Raw genomic sequence first — 26,061 nt, 5'->3', positions numbered from 1 at the left:
AAATTTTCCCATTCTATCATCAGGGCTGCTCGAAGCCAATGTCTTGTTATCTCTACCCAACTACATTGGAGCTTTCGTATAATCCGTCTCATAAGGGCCTTTGCTTATATAGGACGGTGACTAATAGCTGCTGGGGTTATTTTGTTATGACATCTCCACGAAACGGAGTATGCGTCCGAAGTGCCGAGGCACAGGAGGACATTTGTTATTCGCAAGCCGAATTAACCAGGGGATCCATACTGAGGCAGGAAGTTGAATGGTTGTGCATTCCTCTCCTCAGCCATGTATCATCACCATCATCAGCAGCTACTGGTGGATGAAGACCTCCCCAAGCTGCCACCACCTCTCACGGCCATGTGATGCAACAATCCACAGAGCACTCGCAAAGGAGCTCTTTTCGTTGCTCCGTCTCTGTGGTGGATGTCCCCTCGGATGCATTAGTCCCTCCTTTGACTGCCCCCTCTGCTGTTATTCGTGCTGACCGGCCATCACCCCTTCTAACGATGCGTCCTACCCAAGCCCACTTAACAGTCAACACGACGTTTTAATCTGCATACTCTATGTCTTTAATCCGCATACTACGTGGCAAGATCGGAAATCGCTGCAATCCTCAAAAACGCTAAGACATCTATTAGCAACATCAGTAAAGATGAGCGCTTTGAGCTTTCTCAATTAAAAAATAGAGATGACATCGTCATCCTCTCAGCCGACAAGGGCAATGCCACAGTTATCATAGACAAAACCACATACAATAACACAATTCAGGACCTACTTAATAATGGTAGCGATACCAAAATTAAAAGAGATCCCACCAACAGCCTCGTTACGAAAACCAACAATATCATCACTGATTCGACATCTTTGATCGAACCAACCAAGCGGTTTTCCTTAAAACCCTCTGCTGATGGACCACCCAGATTGTATGGCTTACCAAAAATCCATAAAGAAGGGACACCCCTTCATCCTATCGTCTCCACTATTGACTGACTCACCCACCTACAAACTGGCCCGATTTCTGTCTGAGACCATACAACCATTCACTGGTAAGACCACCTCAGCTGTACTCAACTCAGCTCACTTGGTATCCTTAATTAAGGAAATATCTCTTTATCTCCAGGTAATTTGCTCATTAGTTTCGATGTGGTCTCTTTGTTTACCAAAGTTCCTGTGCTTGACACCATTGCAATCATTGAAGATTTGGTCCAACAAGGACTGAATGCTGATGTACCAGCCCTGGTGAGACACTGCCTCACCAAAACTTACTTTACCTGGAATGGTACATTCTACAAACAAGTTGAAGGTACCCCAATTGGTTCTCCCTTATCTCCAGTTGTAGCCAATGTTTTCATGGAAATATTTGAGACAGATGCCATCCAGGCATCCACTCGACGTCCGTCCTTGTGGAAGAGATACGATGATGACACGTTCGCCATCAGGCCAAATGGCCGACCAGCTCTGAACCAATTCTTCAACCACATCAATTCCATACACCCAGCCATCATATTCACCATGGAGGTGGAAAAGGATGGCAAGTTACCATTCTTGGATGTTTTAATCGAAAAGAGACCAGATGGCTCAATGAGACACTGTCTACAGGAAAGCCACCCATACGGATGCCTACCTAAAACCTGACTCCCACCACCATCCATACCAGAAGAATTCCCTCATCGAAACTCTACACCATAGAGCACGTTGTATTTCCAATCTTTACCACTTAGCCATCGAACTGGAGCACGTACACCAAGCTCAAGATGAATGGATATTCATACTACACAATCCGTAAAGCTATCACCCAAACCGTTGGGAAAGAACCATCTGAGGACCCAATCAAAACCATCACCTTGTCATTCATAGCAGAGATCCAGGTTCGATTTAACACAGTACATAAAATTAGTGATCTGATCACATCTGTGAAGAATGTGATCCCTGACATGCAATACCCCAGCGTCTACAAACTAAGCTGTGTCTGCGGCAGTAGTTACATTGGGGAAACTTATCGACATGTCTCGGACCGTGTTCGTAAACATAAGGCAGATCTGAAACACCGTAGGACCAATACCTCGGCCATGACTGATCATTGTTTTAATGCGGTGGGCTCACACGAAATTGATTTTTCTAAGACGTATCAACAAAAATTCGTTCATGAAGCCATCCATATTTATAGACACAGACACAATTTCAACCGAGAAGATGGATACAAACTGAGCAAGCATTGGAAGGATGTTATCAACCAGTTTAAGTCATAATTGGCTATGATGTTCACATCCTACCACTTTCCGATGTTAGTTGTGCTTTACGCCCATTTCAAATTTGCGCTTTCACAGTCACTTCGCGCACCAACCCCTTGGTTGCGGCTCTGCGATCTCCCATTAACATGCTAATCTCTCTTTAACATGCTAATTTTCACCTGGCAGCCCTTTGATTGGTGGAAAACCAACCACCGTCAGGTTGGCTGCCCACCACTTACATTATCATTGGCTGCTGACATTTGGGCTACGCCCATTTCAAACCCTTATAAACAGTTTGCCTTGGAAGCTAACCCCCCTTTTTCCTGAAGACGACCGCTTGTGTTGCGATTGAAACGTCGTAGTTTTTTGTTATTTTTTTTATATTTTCTTTGAACCTATCTACGTGACTTTACCGAAAGACCCAAGAATATCTGCATACTACGTCTTTAATCTGAAAAATTTCGAAGGTCGCACTCATTACACAAAGCGCTTGCCACAAATGAACCACAACACCTTGCTGATCTCATCAAGGAGCATAAACCATCACGTGAACTCCGGTCATCCTCGCAACAGCGGCTTTTGGCGAGCCATCAAACAAAAACGGTCACCGCATCGCGCGCTTTCAGACGCGCTTCTGCGGCCGTGTGGAACGCTCTTCTTTCTGATATTAGGAAGCCACTGGAGCTATGCACTTCTAAATCTAGATTTAAAACGAATTTATTTAGAACTACCATTTGTGTTTAGTTTGTTGTCCTTCCTCCGCACCTCTGATTAGCAGGGTTGGCTACGTGCAGTGCAAAAGAAGTTCAACATACATACGTTTTTGAACATTAACACAGGTCTTTAACCTGTGTATTGTTCTCGAGGTGCAGCAATCAAAGTCAAGGCCAAGCGTCTTCTTCCTCCTCCAAAGTTAAATACGGGACCACTCACTCCCTGTGGCTGCCGTGAGGCAGTGGTGAAAATTCCACATTCCTATAGCAAGGATCGTTTTTCATGAGGACAACCACTTTTAAACTCTCACCCAAAAGGTACAAATTCTACGGAATGATTCGTCTCCGAAATGGTATTTGAACCCAGAAACTTCTGATTGTGAGTCAAGTGTTCTAACCACAGCACCTATGAGCTAGATTAACAGTAAAAAATGCATCACAGAATCACTTACAATCATAGCTATTAAGCACCTATTTGTCACACGGAAGTGCTTTTGGGGCTGCTCATGGAGTATGCAGAACTAGTTCGGGCAGGGAGAACGCAGTGACCTTTAACACATCACATGCTTCAGATCACCAAACTCTCCAAAGACTTAAGCTCTACATCAGTAGTTTTGAAGATTTAGCGTAGCAAAACCATGATTAAGGCCATAAGTTGCACCAAGGCCCTTAGAAACGGAACTTGCCTGTCAGGACCACATTTGCCACCACGACCTATGATAAGCATACGCGCTTAAGGACCAACAGGGCCCAGAATTGAGTGGGTGATGACAGACCTAGAATCAGAACTCAAGCATAATGACCTGAATTAGCGTGCTTGATGGACCTTGAGTTAAGACCCTGTTGGTAAAAAGGAATGCAGGGCAGGTATGGACATGTGGCATTGTATAGCGGCTTTTTTTCTTGTTATATGAGGAGGGGTAACTTGTATTGCTCATCTGGGGGCTAGAATTCTCTTAACCGCGTGGCAACGACTACAGGACGCGATAGTGCATGCGAATATGAATTTCCGAACGCCTGGAAATCGCTTATATCCATTCAAACAATTCAATGTAAACAGACACAGCTTGTAGTGCGACAAGTAAGGTGCTCATCATTACAGAGGGCTGAACAAGTTGAGCATTTTGAATTTGCTTGTATGTATATATGTATGTGTGGCTAAAAACATCATAGTCGGGATCGTTATTAATCCGATGAGCTATCGAGCTCTTTTTCACAGATGTCCAGTAGGGGCGGGTCATTACAAAACAACAGGGCTGGAGTGCAAAGTACAGGAATGCTAAGCAAATCACTAAAAAAATAACTATTTATATTTTACCAGGTAAAGCCCACTGAGCTACGAGTTTCATTTTCAGAAGCGACCTGGCCACACATTGTCGTTGATGTCACCTCACCAGCAGGCTGCCTTCCAGCATGTCTCCAGTTCCTCAGCGATTGTGAAAAGCTACTTGTATGAATGATACTGCATAAAACTAAACATTACCATAATTACTGTAATTTTTTTGTACATGACAGGTCAACATTTTACGGCTGGAGCATACTGTCATTGTTTTCAGGGTCACATTCAGTTTACTTAGGGGAGGCACACGAAAGATTCACATGCCAGCTGCCACTGGTGATATACATGGCCAGTAATCAAAGCTGGATTTCCAAAATCATAACTCCGAGGGAGCAGCCCCCTACAATTGCATAGACACATGAGATAAGCATGGCACACTGCACCAGGCACTTATTTAAGGCTGAGCCAATCCATGGGAGGCCAATAACATTCACTGACCATTGATGTTCATGGATGGGAATTGAGTCCAGTTCGCTGGAATAATATCACAATATCCTAACCAAGACAACGCAGCTCCATACAAAATAACAGGCATTCGCCATAAAGTGGCAGCGACATCACCATGGCACTTGTGGCAGGCTATGTGCGTGGTTTTACACGCACAAAGACAAAGATCCCCCGTAGAGCCTGAACAGACTGTTAGGGCAAGTGCTGTTAGCGAGCACATATGAAGGTAGCCAGCAGCACGCCCGGATGCCTTTGTCCCCCCAGCTAATCGTCACTGGTGTTGGCCGTGAATGGGAATCGATCTCGGGTTGTATATATACACACACACTCTCGCATGCACGGGATACCACAATAGGCCATGAAAGGCAAGCATACGATACCGTTCAGTAAGGTCAATCGCTAAAGAGGAAAAGTATAACAATTACCATATGGCAAAGCTGACAGGTCCAAAAAAAATTACCGCCAAATCCATAATTTTTGCAAGACACCCCTCGGACTGAATGCGACGCCAACTAGAGGCAAACCTATCGAAAAACACGTGTCCACAAGGTCCACATCCTGAACAGATATTTTACAACGATAACATATACTCTGCTAATGGAGAACGCGCAGAACACAAATTATTTTTTTCTTTTCTCGCGTGTTTTTTTTTGGGTCTTGGGGGTCTGTGTCAATTGTTGAGGAATTAATTACAGCGATCTCTCCCAGCATGGCCATGTGGAGATGTTTCAATGAGTACACTCAACACAATCATCTAATTGCACTTGGCAAAACAAACGGCGGTTTTAATTGCAGGGAATGCATGCACGGGATGTTGAATTCGTGCCAACAGATGTGCTGGCTTCCTATGTTACAACATGACATAGTGTTGTGTGGATCCTGCTATATAAAGATGCAAATTACATTTCCAATAAAGTTGAATTTTTTTGCTTTTTTGGCCTTTTTTTTCCATTTCATCCGGTGAGGGTCAGTTTTTCAATGTGACAGGAGCTTTTGACCTCCAACAAAGCGATACTCTTTTTACTAACCCTGTAGGCAGTGGTGCACAAACACAAATAACACATATAAAAAGAATACCAAAAAATTCGTCGAGAACACCGCCTTAAAAATAAAACAGTACATGGGTTGAGTCGACTTCTCTGGCCTGTCTATGTGCAGCGAAGAAGACGGTGTGATTGGCAGAATGTGTTCAGTTTTTTTCTGTTGGCAGCAATCCGAGTTGACACACAACCTGAGGATTTAAGCTGTCTATGCTATCGAAAAACCCATGGCCTAACATACAATGCAATGATGAGACCTTGATGAAACAAGGCTTTAAGACCTGCCCAAAACAAGTATTTGTATTGTTCAGCAAATCACTTTAGCCACAGCACAGATCACGTACTGCTATGATAAAATCTTTCCCTGCAAGTAATTTTGTTGAAATGTGGAACCATGTGAAAGCCACCAAGAGCAATTTTTGCCAAATTTCTCAAAATTCTCTAATTTTTCACAACATTTCTGTAGATGTGGTCATAGTTCAGTTCATATGTGCTTTTATATATTAATAGACTAGCTTTACTACCCGGCTTCGCCCGGGACTTGGATTCTTGTCTTGGATTAATTTCATATTCCTTTATATTTCACTGAAAAACCCCCCGAAAAATGTATGCTTGCAAGAAATAAAAAAGCCGAAACAAATAAATTTCACAAAATCGGATGTTTTTCACTGAAGGAAATTCAACCTTAACCCACTTACACGTAAGGTCGATTTAGGAAACTCGTGAAGGGAATGACGTGGCGAGCTGAAAATAGTCGCGTTCCCTTAGAAACTCCAGACAGCATCAGCTGTGCAAATTTCATGACGTCAGAGCTCAGCGTTCGAGAGTTTTTGCTGCTTCACACAAACAGATGAATCTTCTGCTTTATATTTAAGAGCGAGCTGAATATAATCGCGTTGACTTCGAAAATCGGGACAGCTATGCCACGCATTTGTGCGGGATACACGGTCGACGCAGAGGGTTGGGGGGGGGGCAGGATGCGTGACGTCAGCAGGCACACTGCGTGACGCTGCTGCATGCGGGTGACATCACAGATGTGACGTCACCGCTCACTTGCCGTGCAAAATATATCCATTATTGCGCCCCCCCCCCCAAAATTTTGCATTGTGTACAGTCTGGAAGCTACCCACGTGACAAATTTCAAGTTTGCTGCATGTTGGGAAGTACGCTAAACATTTCGAACAGACACACATTCACAAATTTCCCTTTAATATATATAGATCACCAGCGGCAAGGTATTTGTGCCTCACACCAAGGGCCTGGGATCGATTTCAGACTCGGGCGTTTTTTTGTGTGGCGTTTGTATCTTCTCCCCCTGTTCTGCATGGCGGAACATTCAAATCATGAATAATTGCCTACGAATTGCTAAATCGGGATGGCACCTAGCAACACTGCCCCCTAAACGCAACACACTTGGCAAAAAACCTCCTGCACGGAGAAAAAACAAACACAGTCTTGTGATCTCGGTGAGGGGGGGGTGTTTACTGGGGTTGAAGATACTGCACGATGCTGAATTACCTCGTCCCCCATGTGTGGCTGAAACTCGAACTTAGTGGGCGGGCAGAAGAAGGTGTGGTAGGTCTCGAGGAAGCGCAGCTTATCGCTGCGCGGGTCGAGGCCGTCCACGGCGTTCTCGATGACGTCGAGGCCCTCGTGGCGTGAGCTCTCCAGGTTGTACTCAGCCGAGAGGTACGTGCGCAGCGCGCGGTTCAGGCTCGCGTGGTAGCCCAGGTCGCAGCACTGCACAGCCGAGCACAGCAGAGCACGAGGGCGTGACAATCAGAATGAGAATATTTATTTCGACTGGACGAATTCGATGAGATGTAAAGCTCTTTTTTTCACAGATATCCAGTAGGGGGCGGGTCAGAACGCTACAAATAACAAACAATACAAAGGCACGACAGGAGTGCAAATTATAGGAAAGGTAAACAAATCGGGTTGGTCACTGGATTCGAACTGTGAACCTCCTGCAACAGGTTGAATACATACTACCGCTGGGCCTTATCACACTTGAGAACTGACTGGGTTAAAGATGCGGCGGAGGGCTCGCGAGACTGGATTGTCTTCAGCGCAGCAGCGAGTGGCAACGAGAATATACACACTGATGGAGACTTCGTTGCTCAGCATGAATGCGGGAAATAACTCCAAGCATGCTAAAACCCTGTGCCCACGAATGACACATCGGCTTGTAAAGGCTCAGCTAATTCTAAATACATTTAATGCTATGGAACATTTTAATCTGCCAGTGAAAATGTTTCATTAGGAGTACTAAATTAAATAAACGATAATAATGTGTACATGATTGATGGATTTTGTTAAAATAATTTATACTGAATAACATTTAATTACTCAGAGACCAGGCTTGCCTCGTCCCAGATGAATGTTTCTTGGTATCGTTTGCAGAAACAAGGCAACTTGTCAGTAGGTTTTGACATCACTCAGTCTCGTCAGCAGCATGCAGCTTCATAAACAATGCCAGTTGGTTGTCATGATGTTAAATGCAAAAAACCAGTATGCACTATGTGAGGCTAAAATAATTCATATTCTTAGGTTTTTTCGGTAAAGTCACGTAGGTAAAACATCAAAATTAATAAAAATAAAATAAATAAATAAATCACGACGTTTCGGAGGCAACACAAGTCTTGTGTTGCCTCCGAACGTCGTGATTTTTTAATAAAATAAAAAATCACGACGTTTCGTGACTTTACCGAAAAAACCTAAGAATATGAATCCTTGCAGTCACGAAAGCTTCAAATCTAGAGCTAAAATAATTGTTTATACAATGCCACATCAAATGCAATACAACACCTAATTTACCTTCATTGACATGCACCTTTGATGTAACATGTGGCTCATATTTCACACCAGATAAAATAAAATATAAACTTTAAAGTTTATGAGTATTGCATTTTGAATTGCAAGTATTTCAGGTAGGAAAATTTAAATCTGTTTGTGTGTGGTACAGAACATTTTAAGTATTTTTAAGATGTATTTGCCTTTAAGCAGTATCAAGATGCATGGACAGTACCCTGCCATTTGCTGGCAACATTACAATAAAGAATATGCACACAGAGTCACAGATATGGACAGGAAGCAGCACATTGGCTGAAGCGTTCTGCATTGTAATTTACGGACTTATTATTTTCATGCTAAAAATGTATTGGAAGAAAAGTTTCTCGGAACCTGTGTGAATAAAAAATAAATCATGCTCAATTCAACTACACGGTCCAACAAGTAGCAATTCCATATTTACTTATGTCATGTATAATTTTATACATTTGGAAATCCCTCTCGAAGGCCTGGCCTCATGTAGTAAATATACCAGTCCTCCGTGCTTAAGAATGATGTCTATGCTCCTGTCATGATCAGACAGTTGACATTTTTACAAAATAACATCAATATAAGCTTCTGGTACTTCAGTGTAAGTGCACACATGGAGATAGGGGGCAAGCAGCTTGGAAGTTCAGAACACAATTTGGAAAGTAAACGATTGTAGCTGTGTGCAGAGTGGAGGAGGGCGGGAGAGCAAGACCCATAGCAGAGTGGCGGTTTCTCAAGGTTAGCGACCAGGGTGGATGATGGTGCTCATCACAAATGGCATCCCATTAACCCCGTTGACAGTCACAATAACGATCACGATAATGATATTAAAGATTCATAGATGTGAAACAAACAAACAGACGTCCCACTGAATTGCATCGCGATGCCATTCCTAACTTTTCAACTCCTGCTCCAACGGAAGTCCTCGCTGAACGCACGTAACATGTACACGTAACACGTACACGTGCGCCCCGTTGGGGCAAGTGCTGTCAGTGAGCACCAATGAAGGCCGGCACAATACAGGAATGGGGTAGTGTGGCAACCCCCACACTTGACCGCCTTTGTTTTCCCAGTTGCTGATGTTTACATAGCGCACGAGGTACTCATTTGGGACCGAGTCGACCTTCGGGAAGGGCCCAGGACTGTTTGAGATATTTCACATTTGCAACTTATGGTGACCACAAACGAGAACCGAAATCAGCTCACCAGATTCGTAGCACAATACGCTAACCACTACGCTGTCGCTCCCCCACGTGTACAACACACACACACACACGTGTGTGCTATTTGACGTGTACTCTCGGGTGCTGTGAGCTTAGCCATGTTTGCCTCCTGCTGCTGCCACATCTGCACATGCGGTTTCACTTGCTCATCGTCAGCGGAACCTCTCCCATGGAGGGCCTTGGCTTGAATTTATGTTGATGGCGGCGAGTGCCTCGGGTTGACCATTTACACACGGGAATCTGAAGTGCCCCAGGATGTAGTGGAAATACCTACTAAATAAAAAGCAGCGCTCTCTTTAATTTCCCACCTTCCTTGGTCTACCTCTCCTACAGAACGGCACAAGCCTGGATTGTGCAAGGCAGACCGACTCGCAATCGTAAGCACGTGAGTTCAATTACTTATGGGAGAAGACTGAACCAATCATCCTTCAATGATTTATAAAATGATAACTACTTTGTAGGCTTTTTTGTACATGAACTGTCAACTCTGCCCCTGTTCACATCCAAGCTCAAGAAATTCCTCTTGTCCTTTTACCAATGACTATGAAACACCGACATTCACACCTTAGATACAAAAGGATATGAATCTCTTTCTCCCATGGTCTCCGTAATGCACGTCATATTTTATTTGTGAAGCATCTTGAGCTGCGGTTGCATTTAGACGCTCTATAAATCCAAATGCGTTATAACGTATTTATCACCACCATGAGAATTCTGAATTACCATTGTATGGCAATTCACAGTGCATTTATGTGAATCTGAATCACCTGGTTTGCGGGCCTGCCATTGTCCGGACACATTAACACATTAATCTATATGCCCATGTAGAGTATAGATTGTCTGTCAGTTGTGACTGGCTGATTTAAGGTTAAGTGGCCTTGACTACTGTTCGCATGTTGGTAATGGCTATGGCGTCAGCAAATATGAGAAGGTTAAGGTAATTTAATCGATAGTTTCGTCTTTTGTCCAATCTACTTTTCGGAAAACAGATTCTCATATTGATGCTTGGGGTGGCAGGGTGGCGAGATGTTACCTACCTTGCCTAGTACGCAGGAGATCATGGGTTCGATCCTGACCCTGTATATTTGGAGTTTGCATGTTCTCCCCGTGGTCGTGTGGATTTTTATCCAGGTCCTCCAGGGTTTCCCTCCACATATAAAAATATGCGTTGAGATTATTTGGTTGCTATAAATGTCCGCATGATAAGCGACTTTGCTGAGCTTTCATTTATGGCCAGATCGCTTCTTAAAAAGAGCGATACAGCTCAGTGGGGTTTATTAGTTTGAACTGCAGTGAGGCAGTGTCACATTGCTTGAATCCCCTTCGAATATGCATTTTGGTAATATCTTCATGTAATCTCAGTGTAGCTGTTCCATAAAAAAAACATATGATTTTTAAACAGATGTTTATTTTGGAATTAATTTGTCAGGGCGTTGGATGACTGTCAAATTTCCACTCAGTTGAATTCCACTGCAGATGCTTTTTCAATACACGTTTGAGTATATTAATGTAGTAGAATTCCTCCATCAATGTAGTCTCTACATTGACGGAGGAATTCCTCCATCAATGTAGCAACTCCAGACGTTTCCTCCCCGCATCTATCGTCAAAATACTAAGGTATGTTTAAGTAATATAGAATAAGAGTTAAAGCCAAAGTGGCTCTATGCTTACATGAGCAATGATGTCCCCGAGGCAGTGACAGATACTCCGAGTTAGGCCAAGGTAACACATACACGGATGCATCCACAAATGAATAAAGATGAAATACACATGTGAGAGACTTGGGCAGGGAGCCTAAAAGGGTTGTTCAGGAGAATCGATAACATGCAATATGGATGAAACCAGCTTTTAAGACTAAAACAGTGATTGAGTAGGCAGTGTGGACAGGATGGGAATGATTGTGTTGGACTGAGGAAAGAGCACAGGACGGGGAGAGACACTCGCTCCCCACGCGCAGATCGGTGGCCGGCTGAGAAGGGAAGCTGTGTTTGATGTCGTGAAGGCAGCAGCAGCAGCAGCACCAGCGAGATTAATGGGACACAAGTTTAGAGACCGCATATGAGATCACACATGCCTTTTAGTACAGAGACAAATACGTATTGAAAAAAAAACTCTTTGACCTTCGAAACAAAGAAACACATAACAGACACAGAAGGAAGACTCATTTCGGTGTAATGCAGCCGTAACAGCAAAAAAAAGAATTGGCTCAAAGTGCATGCATCAAACGGTTGTTCAAGAATCTTACAAATGCAATCCCTCAGCATTTCTGAGCTGTGAACGAAAAGATCAGTGACGAGAGTGCAATCGTAATTCACGTCTGCACATTAACCATCTAAATCGAGATGTTATAATCCCCACAAAGGACATCGTGAAAATGCTCATAGATGTCACGGGAAATGTGCGCACCATGACAGTGTACATCAACACACGTAAGCGAAAGAGACCGTAAGTGTAAATCAGATGTGCATGAGCTATGTGCATTTACACAATGACAGTATGTTGCAAGGTTCATAAACACCCTACCGCTGCCGACTCAGCAGTGCACAAGGATTCCGACCAGAGTTAGTCGATCGGGCAGGTTCACGTGTGGCGCGGTAGAGTATGGGTATTCTCGCCTCTTCCGAGACGTCTGGCCAGCGTGTAAGAGTAGGTCAAATGCCGCCTACAGGGGCTCTCTAGAGCTTCCTCTAGTTGAGGCCCTTTATTCAGCAGTGGAACGAGCAAGCAATGTTTTCATAATAAAAGCACCGTGTCTCTCTTTGGACTGCGAGGTCTCACTACATATAGGGGCTGGGAGAGCGATACATCTCAAAGTGAGACATATAATACGTGATGTGTCGCGAAACTTTAAATTTGATGGGAAAAACGTCGGGGTAAATAAGGCAAAGTAGGGCAACGAGGAAGGTCTGCAAAGTCCAATTGAGCTGTAAGAGTTTGCCACGATCAGTCTTCAACCAATGGGCCAACACCCACCCCTTAATTGTTTTTCCTCAATTACCTAATTGGTTGCATTTTGTTCATAGCTGAACTGTAAATAAATGCAACTCTCCCGCTGTAATTGAGGTTTTGTGGGTTGGATCACGTAAATGTAAATGCGTCGTTAAACCCGCCACCACCCGACACAGCCAATTAGTAAGGTTTGTCACGTAAACAGAACATGCCAATTCGTTACTAGTTCAGCACTACGGTGTGTTGGAGAGCAAATCCACAACATTTACAATCTGAGTACGTTTCGCCAGTAATTACAATTAGCATCATCAGGCAGACAGCCAGATTTGTTGCCTGATGAAGCTAGCTGTAATTACTGGCGAAACCCAGAAACGCGATCTAACCCCAAAAAAACATATTCTGGATGATGTTGGTCGCGAAAGCCTACGTGTTTAACCAACTCTCCCGCTGATAAAAGGAGTAAATGGGATCGGCTCTGAACCAGCAACAGAAGATCCATTTTCTAAAGGCGGAGGACAGTTTCCCCACAGGGAAGACAAAATATATAGTTCCCACAATGAAGTATTCATTTTAATTGGTCCAACATGGATTCATAAAAAAAAAACAGGCCGATTAAATCCATGACCAGGATTTGAACTCAAAAGTTTCAATCGTGTGAGTCGAGTGCCCTGTCAAGAGGGCCTTCTGGCCAGATACAATGAAAGTTAATGTTTCAAGTGAATTTCCATGATGTCCATGTGTTTTAAGTAATACGAGAAAAAAATAAGTGAGTTGTAGACCCATTCAAACAGTGACAAAATATCCAAACAAAAGAATCAACGCAATCATGAAGATGGATGAATGCATGGCAGGATAATTTGAGATTACCTAATGTACATATCTGGCAGGAAAGTTCATTAATTGTATTTAATGGCCTAGACTGACACTCATTCCCACACCTCCAATGAACACGGTTGGCTACGTACGGTGCAAAACAATTTCAACTAACATACAATAAGGGTTCAGCATTCATGGTGCGATGGTTAAAAAAATCATTAAATAAACATCCCCTCCGAATGACTCTCATTTCAGATGCCACGGGTCAATTGGAAAGAATAAAGTGCCAGTGAGACTGCAAAACGCATCTTGAATTCAAGTCAGATGAGCACATCAATTCATTATTTGTCTCCCTCTGGGACAGCGTGACCAAAGGATGCCCAAGAGATTTGGGAATACCACATTTCCATATCGCTGGCCGTAGAGACAAGAGACAGCAGGGTAAGGAGAGGTCAGGGTTTGGGGGAGGGCTTGCGGGAGGAAAGAATGAGGGCAAAGGGTGGCGAGTGAAAAAATAATGTAACAACATTTTCCAATTTTGAGTTTTTTGAAAAGTACGCGATGCACCCCGATCATAAAATACGCTTACTTTCAGTGCCAGACAAGCTCCACTGATCCACTCTGCGGGAGACTCGAGCAATTGAAAATAAACATTTATGTAGCTGTTACAACTCTCCGAGCTTACTTAATCAAGAGTTCCATTCCTATAGGGGCTGTAAAACATGGCTGTGTAAGTCTTACACATGCATGCTGCAATAGCAGGATTGTGCAATAGAATGTAACATGAAAAGTGCCCTTGTTTATGTATATATACTGATATCTTTTTTAATTAAGCCACGCATGGCACGTGAAGGGGTGGTGTGGCTGGAACCTTCGCTCATCCACGTTTGTATCCCCAGTGCTAATGCCTGTTCCACACCACACTCGGTACAAATTCTAAACTGAGTCAACCTGCAGAAAACACAGCTCCCATTCAGATCACCGTTATTACGCGTGGTGTTAACCGTAGCGAGGATTTGGAACCTGAGTTACAGGGATCGTGGCAGTGCTGACCACTACAACACTGCCACTTCATGCACATTCTGTACATACAGAAGGCAACACAGAGACAGAAGGAGACAGAGACAAACCGAAGCAGACGGAGAAACAGACACACGCACAGAGAAAGAGAGAGTGGGAGAGACACTCACGCCAACAATGAGAAGAAACACGACAAAAGAAACCAAGGAAGGGCGGTTGGATTGACAGGCAGAGAGATGACAAAGGCAAAGTGTGATGGGTGGTGGGGGCGGGGGGGATGCACGGCAGACACAAGCAATCATCGAACCGAGAGCCGCAGCAGCTCTCTCGTGGCAGCACGCGTTTGTAATTAATGTCTGCGTCAAGCACAGCTGCATCAAGCGAGGGCGGCAGGCTATCACCGGCCACCAGAGACGGCCGCCCACGCCACACATCGCATCGCCGCCGAAACCACAAAGGCAAGCCAAAGTGTTTCTCTGCTATCGTGAGTGGGAGGGGGTAGGGGGGGGGAGTAAGGGGGTCTTTCTCATCTGCATTTGTGGCCTGGAGCCAAGGGTTGTGGAAATTCCACATTCCCATGGCGGGAACCAGGTAATATATAAAACAAGCACGGTTGACTTTCCACAAATTGGCGAAATATTCACTGTGTTGACAGTGGGGGCACGAGCGGATGTATGAAGCAAAAAGCCGACACAATGTTGAATAACACTGCCCTAAAAGTATACAAAAAACAAACACAATAGGCAACGTTTCCGGCAATGCCCCTTCTTTGTAGGTCAAAGTAGTGTTCAAGTAGTGCCCATGTTATCGACCCCGGAGAAACGACGGGGCCGAAACTGCCCCCGAAACGGGAATTGAACTCACAACCCTGCAACTTGTGAGCTGGGCGTTCTGCCGCAGTGCCTCGTCATCGGATGAAGACACAGAACTGCTTGTAGAATTATCAGTGGAGAGGAAAAAAAACATCCTTCATACTTTTCAAATATTAATGTGAACACATCAGCAGGCAGACAAAAGCATACACATTTTGTAACACGTTATCTGCAGTGGCATACGACCTTGTACTCTCAACAGGGCTGCAGTGCAAATGAGATGTTCTGTCTGAGATGTATTTCTTGGCGAGGGGGGCGGGCGAGAAGGGGATTCAGACGTTGGGCTTCCTGGTGAGAAGCATTCCTGGATCCTCCAGCCATCACTTATGTGCCATGCATGTGCCTACACGACCATACCTAATCTGATAACAATAATACATAAGCACTTTTGTAAACGTTATGGGATGACCCCTCCCCTTCCAAGTGTGTCTTCCTCGTAAAAAAAAATGAACACGGGGGCGGCTTAATGTCTACTGTACGTTCTATCCCCAGAGCCAGTTGGTTGGAGTGCTTCATTCCCATGATGGGGCTGGTCCAGCCTTATCAATGACCAATGCTGTCTTCTTACCACATTAACCCTAACCCTGACGAGGATTACAGTGATCCATTCTTTGATGCGTTCCTGAAAAGTGCCTCGTTAAGCGAAAACCGGGTGAAGCGAGGAATTACTGCACTGCATCACATTGGAACGATGATAATAATTTACACTTGTAAGGCAGATTTCATCCATAGATCCCGATGCACCATCCCCAAGAGCGCAGAGATGAAAGTTCCACACTTCCGTGATGGGAGGGCTATAAAATCAACCGTGCAGTCATTCCATGGCGGGCTCTTTATCCAGCTTCTTCCAACCTTGCAATTCAATAAATATATCAACTGTTATCGATTGCATATTCAATGGTGCCATTTTGTTCAGCAATTTGGGTCTCTGATGCTGTGATTCCGACAACCGTGATTTTCAGTTATCAGTTTCATTTATTAGGTATAACCCTGTGAGCCATGCGGCTCTTGACTCGGGTGCAACCGCAACAAAACAAAAACATGAACAAGAAACATCTTAAGTGACTACACGCAACAGAAAAATCATGTAAAAACAGCAAAGTCTTCCAGAAAAAACACCGCATTTCAACGCTGTGTGCAAAAATCCCAGTGAGATGCAAGTCAAACAATAACAACCATAAGACAATGTAGATTAAAGTTATCAGGCCAACTCTGTACTACAACAAACAAACATGGCCAGACCAAACCGTCCTCAAAATCACCAAAATAAAGCCACAGAAACAATGTAACAGTGATCATAGGAACTGTGCTTCAAATCCAACAGCAAACGAAATTCATAACATGTACGACCAAACCCCGCAGCCATAGCAGGCTGCATGAGTCACTCCATAACAGCAGGAGCATCAGTAGCAGAACCTTTAAAGTTCAGCACACCACAATCAACAACAACAAATAAATACTCACGTCGATAAGGTCGGAGATGTCGTGGATGTAGTACTTGTGCACCGAGCAGTTGATCGCCTCCAGCGTGAGCAGGTACTCGTTGCGTGCCTTGATGGACTTGAGCTTGTTCTCCGAGTACTTGGCCTGCCGCTGTTCACGTTAGATGCGACAGACACCTCAGTGGCGCTCTTGTTTACCATTCATCATTCGAGCACTGGCATTAACAAGAACGAGTGGTGGGGTGGAGTTCATCTTAAATCAATGGCGCAGAGCCTGTGGTTGGAAATTCCACAAATACTAGCTCGACAAAGTGGCTTCTCGCGCGGAAATTTATAGCAGCCACAAACACTTTAAACGCGTGACGTTGATTCTAAATGCGGAGGGAAAAACCGGAGGACCAGGAGCAAAATCCAGACGACCACGAGGAGAGAGAACACACAATACTCCAAATAATCAAGAGGCGTCAGGGCAGAGGTCGCAACCGGGTACCCAATACCCGTACCCTACCCGATACCCGGCTACCCGTACCCGGCCGGGTATGGGTACGGGTACCCGTTTGCGACCCTGGTGCGGCCGGGTACGAGTAGACCGTGAGTCACTGGTGAGTCACCGTTTGTCACTCATTTCCCAACGTCTTGTCTCTTCTCACAATTCAAGTTCCTAGAATCAACCCACCTGCGCCTGCAACATGGCTTCATCCCAGAGGTCGCAATCGGGTACCCGATACCCGTACCCTACCCGTACCCGGCCGGGTACGGGTAGGGTACGGGTACGGCCGGGTACGGGTACGGGTACCCGTTTGCGACCCTGGTGCGGCCGGGTACGGGTACGGGTAAGGAATCAAAACCCGTTTGCGACCTCTGCGTCAGGGTCGAGATCGCACCCACGACCTCCTGCATGCCAGGCAAGGGAGTGAACATCTCGCCAGCGCGGCGCCACCACCTTGAGATAAAAACAACCAGAGGGGGGCCCCCCCGCTCACCTTTTCCTTCATCTTCTCCATCTTGCGCACGGAGCTGCGGCGCTGGTGCCGCTCGTCGGCGCGGAAGGCGTAGGAGACGGGGTCGCCGGTGCGGCCGAACTGCTTCTCCTCCTGCTTCTCGGCATCCTTCAGCTTGCTCTCGGCGCTGAGGCTCTCCGCGTGGTACATGTGGTACGTCTTGATCACCTGGCGGCACGCGAGGATGGACGGTCAAAAACAACAAACGCAAGCGAAACAAGGGCGGACGCTATCTTTTTGCGCCTCCAAATTAAACAAACGATTTAGTGATGCCGTTTCCGAGTTGGCAGTGGTGCACAAGCACAATTAACATGCACCTCCATTTATCGCCAATTATATACTTTTCCTTTAAAGGCCACAGCGTGTCATTGACAAAAGGTGTTGATTTATTTTTTCATATTTTTGTGATGCAGTTTTTGGGTGACTGCATTATCACTTTGGTCAGTTTTCAGTGGGGTTAGTCCCTAATAGCAACACAATTGTACATTGAAGTTTGGTTCATTATCGATCATTTGTATGACGGTTATAGCACCCCCCCACACTATTACAAACAGATCTAATAAACGATTAATCAAGTGCAGTAAAAAGTCACACATCTTACCATCACACATCTTCCATGACAATTAACCATCCACACAGGACCACCACCTAATGTGTTTATATATGCGCAGTCTTATATAATCAACACATGATTACATTACACTGGTGGCAGGAAAGGAAAACTTCTGATACAAGCAAACCACTTGGAATAGAAGCACACTTGTACTAACTCTCAAGGGGCGTGCTTCTACTCGATAGGATTAGATTGAAATACTTCTAAAGCCTCGTGCAATCCGTAATCGGATATTGATTGCTTTCCCCAAGTAAGCTCATCACTGGCTATATATTCAAGTTACATGATGAGTGCACTTTGTGTTGTGTTGCCAGGTTGAGATACCAATTTCCAGCGGTGTTGTGCTTGACCAGAATTCGAAACGGAGTCACTCGGATTGTAGTGCAGTGTGACAACTTACTATAGGCACCCCTCGCGAAGCGCTCCCCCCCCGCCAACCCCAATAGCGCGAATTCTCAGTTAAGAGATTCATGTTTTAGGGACATACTTCACACTTACGCAATGCCTCTCACAGTTACGCGCTCAGGAACAAACCAGAATATTTTTAATTTTTTAAGTAAAAACAAATTTTAACTTATAATCTTTCAAAGTAAATTATATATATTTCGCAGGATAACCAACTAAAATCTCAATCCAACGGCGTCACCGCGTCATGGCAGCGCCCAGCGCACGGGCTGGGCGTAGTCGTCATAGATCAGAGTAGAAGCAGCCCACACGGAAGCGTTCAAGAAGCCCTGCAGCGACTCCTTATTAAGCAATCTCTGTAAGTAGTAATCTTTTAAATCTTAATTATTATTTGTTATTAAACTCCTTATTAAGTATTGTTTGTAATGTTAATATTGTCACGTATTACAGCTACAATTTGTAAATCCAGGGCTAAAATCATGAAACGATACTTAATTTTGTCTTCGGTAACGCACCACCCTTACAACGTGCACGTCAACGGGCAAACGTGCTTCTTGCAGCGCGATTCGACTTATGCGCTGTTTTTCAGCAACGCATGTCGCGCGTAGCGCAAGGGACGCCCGTATATTACTGCTACACAGCATGCATAGTTAACAAAATATGACACAAACCGTTATTAGCCATAAACATAACGTTCGCACAAAGCTTACTCTAAATAGGGAGAACATGCACACTCCAAAAATTCAGCCGTCAGGGTCGGGACATGACCTTCTGCATACCAGGCGAGATATTTAACATTGAACCTCATTCACTTAGGACCGTCCCTAAGTCAACTCAGCCTGAAACCTGGTGACGAGTGTAAGCATCTGCGTTAGTGAGTCGGGTGAGGTGCTAACTACACCATGCCCTTTCGTGTGCCATGCCGGCTTTAATAGGTGCTCGCTAACACCGCGATCTGCAAGGCCGAATGGGACGATCTTTGTCTCCGTGTCTGTGCACGCGTGTAGAACGCACGCGTCAGCAAGAGCACTCCCCGTAGCGTCGGACACCCCAGGAGGAGGAGCGTGCGATGGCTTTGGCAGCCGCAGGACGGTAACATCCATCGCGTGCCGGTCCAGACTAGCGAGCCGCATTTCATTAGCGGGAAGCAAAAACCTCTGGAACGAATCCTGGCTCCCACTCGCACCCCCCGTTTCACGAGCACCGCACTCCCAGATCTCGCTCTGCGCGGACAAGAGCCACCCCACCCCAAGAGAGGGTGTACAGGGCAATCTGCTGCTGTCCTTACGCTCGTTGTGAGACACGCGCGCATCTCATTACTTATTTATGTCCACTGGGCCGCGCAGAATCTTTATGGCTCTGTTTAATATGAATGCATTGTACGGGATATTCATAACGCTGACAATTGCCATTTGTGTAAATATAACGACGAAATTATTTCCATATTGTCAGTAATTAAATTCACATTGTGGCAGGGTTATTCATTGCAATGTTGTTACAAAGATGATTCCCGTTGAATTTAATGTGATCGTTTTGGAAGCAATAATATGAATTAATATTGGATTGCCATTATTACATATATAAAGAAACTAGCTTTACTACCCGACTTCGCCCGGGACTTGGATTCACCACGCCCGACCGCCTTTGTATCCCCAGTGGCGATGTTCACACACCACACCAGTTACTCGTTTGAGGCTGAGTCGACCTAGGTGAGGCCCAGGACCAGTTCAAATAATCGTCACCGGTGGTGGCCGTGAGCGGGAATCGAACTCGGGTCGCCAGGTTCGTAGCGCAGCGTGCGAATCGCTACGCAGTCGCTGCCCCCCCCCATACACACAGGATAAAGACAAAGATCCCCCGTGTAGCCTGTGAGACTGTAGGGGGCAAGTGCTGTTAGCGAGCACCTATGAAGGCCGGCACGGCACACGAGAGGGTGGGTGGCCAGCACCACGCCCGGCCGCCTTTGTCCCCCCAGTGGCAATGTTCACACACCACACCAGTTACTCGTTTGAGGCTGAGTCGACCTAGGTGAGGCCCAGGACCGGTTCAAATAATCGTCACCAGTGGAGGCCGTAAGCGGGAATCGAACTCGGGTCGCCGGGTTCGTAGCGCAGCGCGCTAACCACTACACTACCGCTCCCCCCCCACACACACACACACGACTTTCAGGGTGCGTACGGTAGTTAACGACTGAAATAAACAGGACCCTGCGGGGTGGGCTTGTAGGAACGAATAACCAAAGGAGATAAACATAATGTATTATTACACTTGTTTAGCCAGGAAAGCCCCACTGAGTCTAAAGGTTTTTGTAGGGTCCTGCCAAGTGTTTGCAGTAGGGGGCGATGTTGCTACACCTAATCGGACGATACGAAGGGAGAGTTTGAGGCCTAGTTCTAGGCTTTAGGCCTAGCTGTAGGCTTTAGGCCGCTGTGAGTTAATTTTTAATTGAAATGTTTTTATTATTTATGTAAAAGCTTTAAATTTAAATGTTTCTATTTAAAAACATCAGGGAATGTAACATTGTTAAACATGAACTCCCTTTCACACACGCGGGGGTACGATACGAAGGGAGAGTTTGAGGCCTAGTTCTAGGCTTTAGGCCTAGCTGTAGGCTTTAGGCAGCTGTGAGTTAATTTTAAATTTAAATGTTTTAATTAAAAGCTATCTCAGGGAATTATAAGGGAATGTTAGACTTGTTTAGCCAGGAAAGCCTCATTAATTTAAATGTTTTAATTAAAAGCTATCTAAGGGAATTATAAGGGAATGTTACACTTGTTTAGCCAGGAAAGCCTCACTGAGTCTAAAGGTTTTTGTAGGGTCATGCCAAGTGTTTGCAGTAGGGGGCGATGTTGCTACACCTAATCGGACATCAGCCTATTGTAGGCTGGTTCACTTCGTTCCTACCAGTATAAAGCAATGCTGCGCGATGTACGACTGAGACCTGCAACACATTTGTATGGCACTTTACTCGCGCCGCAGAGGGTTGGGGTGCGTGACATGAGCAGGCACACTGCGTTACGCTTCCGCATGCGCGGGTGACATGCCAGAGATGTGACGTCACAGCTCACTTGCCGTGCAAAATATATGCATTATTGCGCCCCCCCCCCCCCCCGAAATACAAAAGTCTATTTTTATACTTTTTGCATTGTGTACAGTCTGGAAGCCACCCACATGGCAAATTTCAAGTTTGTTGCATGTCGGGAAGTATGCTAAACATTTTGAACAGACACACATATTCACAAATTTCCCTTTTACATATATAGATAAAATACATCATCATCAGCCTCCATTCCAGCATATTTCCAGGTCTGGCAATGTACAAATCTTCTTGAAATGCGTTTATCCTCCCATCTCTCCTCTTTCTCTGCCACTCTCTCGTCCTCGACTCTATCTTCCATGGCTTTCCTTATCAATCCTCTCCATGGTATCCATTGGATGCCCACCTCAGTATATTTCCTTGTATTCCCACGTCTTGCACCTCTTCTAGTCGTCTATTGCTCTTCGAGCAGACTATAGTTATTTTAGCAGCCTATTGTTCTATTGATTACAATTGTCCAGAGCGTTTCAATTTTGCCCTTTCTATTAACCACACTCCTTTAGCTGCGTCTCTTCCCCTCATATTTTCTGAAATAAGCCCTGCTCTGTCTCATCTATATAACCTCTTGCTGCAGTGGTTCTCTTGCTATATTTCTCTTGCCTCAGCAGTCCGCCTGCTGTATTTTTTCACCTAAAGACGATTGCTTGTGTTGTGATCGAAACGTCGTGATTAAAAAAAAATTATCTACGTGACTTTACTGAAAGACCCAAAGAGTATACTTGCTCTGTCTTTCATAAACACAGAACAGGGGCTGCTCGGCATTATGTACCTGGGTTCAATTCCTGACTCGGGCACCTTTCTACGTGGCATTGCTTTTTTCTGGATTCTCCGCTTTCCTACCGTAGCTAAAAACAACCCATGCAATGTAAGTGAAAAACTCACATTTTACAATAACAAAATGGCCTTAAAAGGAAAACAATTAGAATAAATGTCGTTTCGGGCAATAGTCCTTCAAATAATGTATACAAAGTAACTGGTATTGGGTCAAACATCCCAATGCTGAAAATGTACATGCAAAACACTCAATTTGAATTGCACAGCAGCAACATCGCCCTCTACTGTATGTATGTACGTACAACTTCTAACCGGAGGTGCGGGGCAAGGACAACAGACTAAACACAAAAAGCAAGGCCCTCCCGGAAGCGTCCTACGACTCAGCGATGCTCTCTAAACAAGCGAACACAAAATAATTATATTCAGCTCTTTACATTTCCCCTCATCCGTTCACCACGCTTTAGATTTTCTTTCCATCTTCCGCGGGAATTTACTGCTGCTGCCGTTAATGTCTCCTTGACATTGGGCCAATCCCCTCCACTTATTTTACTTGCGCCTCAAGGTCATCATCATTATTATTCACTGTGACGTAATCCATTATCGTCCATTCACTTCCATCCAATCTATACGCACTGCAGGGAATTGAATATTTATAACTTTTATTTGACATAAATTTGTGTTTAACATCAATTTATATCTAACATGTATTTATGTTTGCAATATTTTCACTTCTGATTATTCTACTTCATTGCTGTACTTTGTTTAATTTTTTATGTTATCACTGTTCAGCCCCAGGTCACTGTTAGTGATGAGACTCATAGCTGGTCTCTTGATTTCTCAACTGGTTTGCACAAAATAAAGTTCAAAATATAATGTATGACCTCTCTGACCCATCCTTTTCTTTAAAAAAATGTTTAATCACCTCTCATCACACTTGCTGGACATGTATCCACAAGATTGTCAACACCTCTGATTTGAGACCGAATTGGTTACTTCATATTGCACTCACGTACCTTAATCTATTTCAACACCATTATTATTTTAAGTTTTATCTCTTGACCACTACAATCTATAACCTTCCCTTACCTCACCTTGTTTAATCCCACTACATCAAGTTGTAAATTTGTCCATCGTGCCCGCCGATTTTTTATGGTTCACGTTCATGTCACGATATTTTCAGAAGACATTAGATCTACCCTATTGTTCACTTCAGCAAGGAGACACATTTTTTAATGTCACTTATATTGCCATCCCAAGCAAAAAATACATATAATTGAGTGTCACCGTGTCTTTCAAATCAGCGTCACCGTGTTTTTTAAATGAGCATTGGACAACTGCTCAACTCTATTGCAAGTCGGTGAATTCCTATGGCAGGGACCTACCTCTATATGGAACAAGCATCGCCCTCGACTGCCTACCAAGCACCACGTGGTGCTCACACTTGAACAATTCTATCAGGATGATGATGAAAAATATCATGATGAAGATGATGATAACGTGGCAATAGACGTAAAGATTTAAACTAATGCTATGCATTGCACGCTTTCAGATGCGCTTCTGCAGTCATCTGGAACGCTCTTCCTTCCGATATTAGGAAGCCACTGGAGCTATGCACTTTTAAACATAAATTGAAAACGAATTTTTTTAGAATTGCTTTTTGTGTTTCGTTTGTTGTCCTTCCCCCGCTTAGCATAGTTGGCTACGTACGGTGCGAAAGAAATCCAACATACACAAATGACGACTGCGAGCGCTGGTGCTCTGTTCCTCTCGCTAAAAAATTATTCATTTCAGTTCGTGATTTATAGTGAAACTTAAAAGTGAGGCTATATAAGTGCGTGCAGTAAATCTCTACAGTGTTGCCTGTTGCTATGTCAGCTGTTCTTCGCACGGAACATGAAACATTGCAAGGGAATTAAATTTACAATAAGAATGTAAAATGAACCCGTTACCTCTCACGCAAATAGGCATGTTACTTTGCAAAGAGCCATAGGTGCACATTTGACTGAGTACAGGCAAAACAGAACATGAAATATAGTCCTTTGGAAAAACAAAACACTGCATACGTTACGTCGAATCTTTCATCAGTTGATACGTAAAATATTCCATAAATATAAATCACCGTACAATGATTAAACAAACCTGCCAGGTGGCATTGTAGAGAAAGCACTTGCAAGTTACGAGTTCGAATCACAGTTGGGGATTACTCGTACTTTCCAATACCAAGACCTGTAAAATAAGGTAAGTAAACGGTGGTTGCCTTCAATAAGGACTGACGCTTGATAAAGGAATATGCAATTCCCAATGCTGGTTAAGGGCATCCCATACCATAATTTGACCAAATTCTCCATCCGCAATTATGAGTATTATTACGCTTATTTACCCAGGGAAGCCTCGCTGAGTCTCAAGACTTTATTTTTGGATGGTCCTGCTGAGTATTTGCAATCGGAGGCGACGTTGCTGCTGTGTGTAATCTCAAGTGAGTCATTTGCTGGTAATGTTTCCGCATTAGGATGTTTGGCCCATATCAATTATATCCTCCCACACCTCCGATTTAGCACGGTTGGCTACGTACGGTGCGAAAGAAGTTCAACATACATACAATGTACATGCATTGTGTGTTTAGTTGTGGGAGAAAACTAGAGAACCTGCAGTAAACTCATGCAGAGCAGGGGAAAATGTAACATCGTCGCACAAATTCGGAAAAGAAACCCAAAGTCCTTGTTGATGCAAGGCACGAGTGTTATCACGGTGCCGCCCTAAGGACCCAACCAAAAGCACTTTAAATCTTTCCCACCTATCTGTCCACACTTCTCCAAGTTTTTAAACGCAATTGCAATTAGCTTTGTCTTGTGCAGTAATTCCCCAACGATGCAAGCAATTTTCCAGGTGATGTCACCGCGCTCGGAGTGCTCCACAAATGGGTGGCCAGAATTATGCGTAGCCAAGCTTGCAATTTAAAACGAATGTTAAGGTGTCACAAACGTAGGGGTGCGGGGGGGGGAATCATGTGACGCATTGCGCACTTGCCACACCGCATAGTGAACATCGACGGACTATTGATTGAACTGAATTCATTCCCTGGGCTGAGCGCTCAGGATGAGGAAAGCTGACAACAGATAATTTATCAATAAATGGCTCATGACTCTGTGGTCTAATGTAATACGCTGGGCGTGTCACGTAATATGATGCAGGACAATAAGTTATACTCACAAAACATTTTTTGATAAGGCATGATGAATTGGGTTGTATTTCGTCAGTCTGT

General features: G+C 44.4%; 1 protein-coding gene across 5 annotated transcripts in view; it reads right to left on the bottom strand.

Annotated features, from left to right (window-relative positions):
• The window catches only part of LOC144721223 (SLIT-ROBO Rho GTPase-activating protein 1-like), a 204,909-nt gene that overhangs the window by 69,122 nt on the left and 109,726 nt on the right, over nucleotides 1-26,061 (bottom strand). For all 5 annotated transcript variants that reach the window (XM_078598663.1, XM_078598666.1, XM_078598665.1 and 2 more), the window contains exons 5-7: nucleotides 17,893-18,078; nucleotides 16,932-17,060; nucleotides 7,286-7,507 (exon numbers count right to left, since the gene is read on the bottom strand). In XM_078598663.1, the coding sequence (XP_078454789.1) occupies nucleotides 7,286-7,507; nucleotides 16,932-17,060; nucleotides 17,893-18,078 (537 nt within the window). The remainder of the gene's footprint in view (nucleotides 1-7,285; nucleotides 7,508-16,931; nucleotides 17,061-17,892; nucleotides 18,079-26,061) is intronic.

Source organism: Lampetra planeri, chromosome 11 (genome assembly GCF_965212315.1).
Source record: "Lampetra planeri chromosome 11, kcLamPlan1.2.h2, whole genome shotgun sequence".
Lineage (NCBI taxonomy): Eukaryota > Metazoa > Chordata > Hyperoartia > Petromyzontiformes > Petromyzontidae > Lampetra > Lampetra planeri.
The sequence above is the reverse complement of the archived record's forward strand: the minus strand, read 5'-3'. Positions and strand labels throughout refer to the sequence as shown.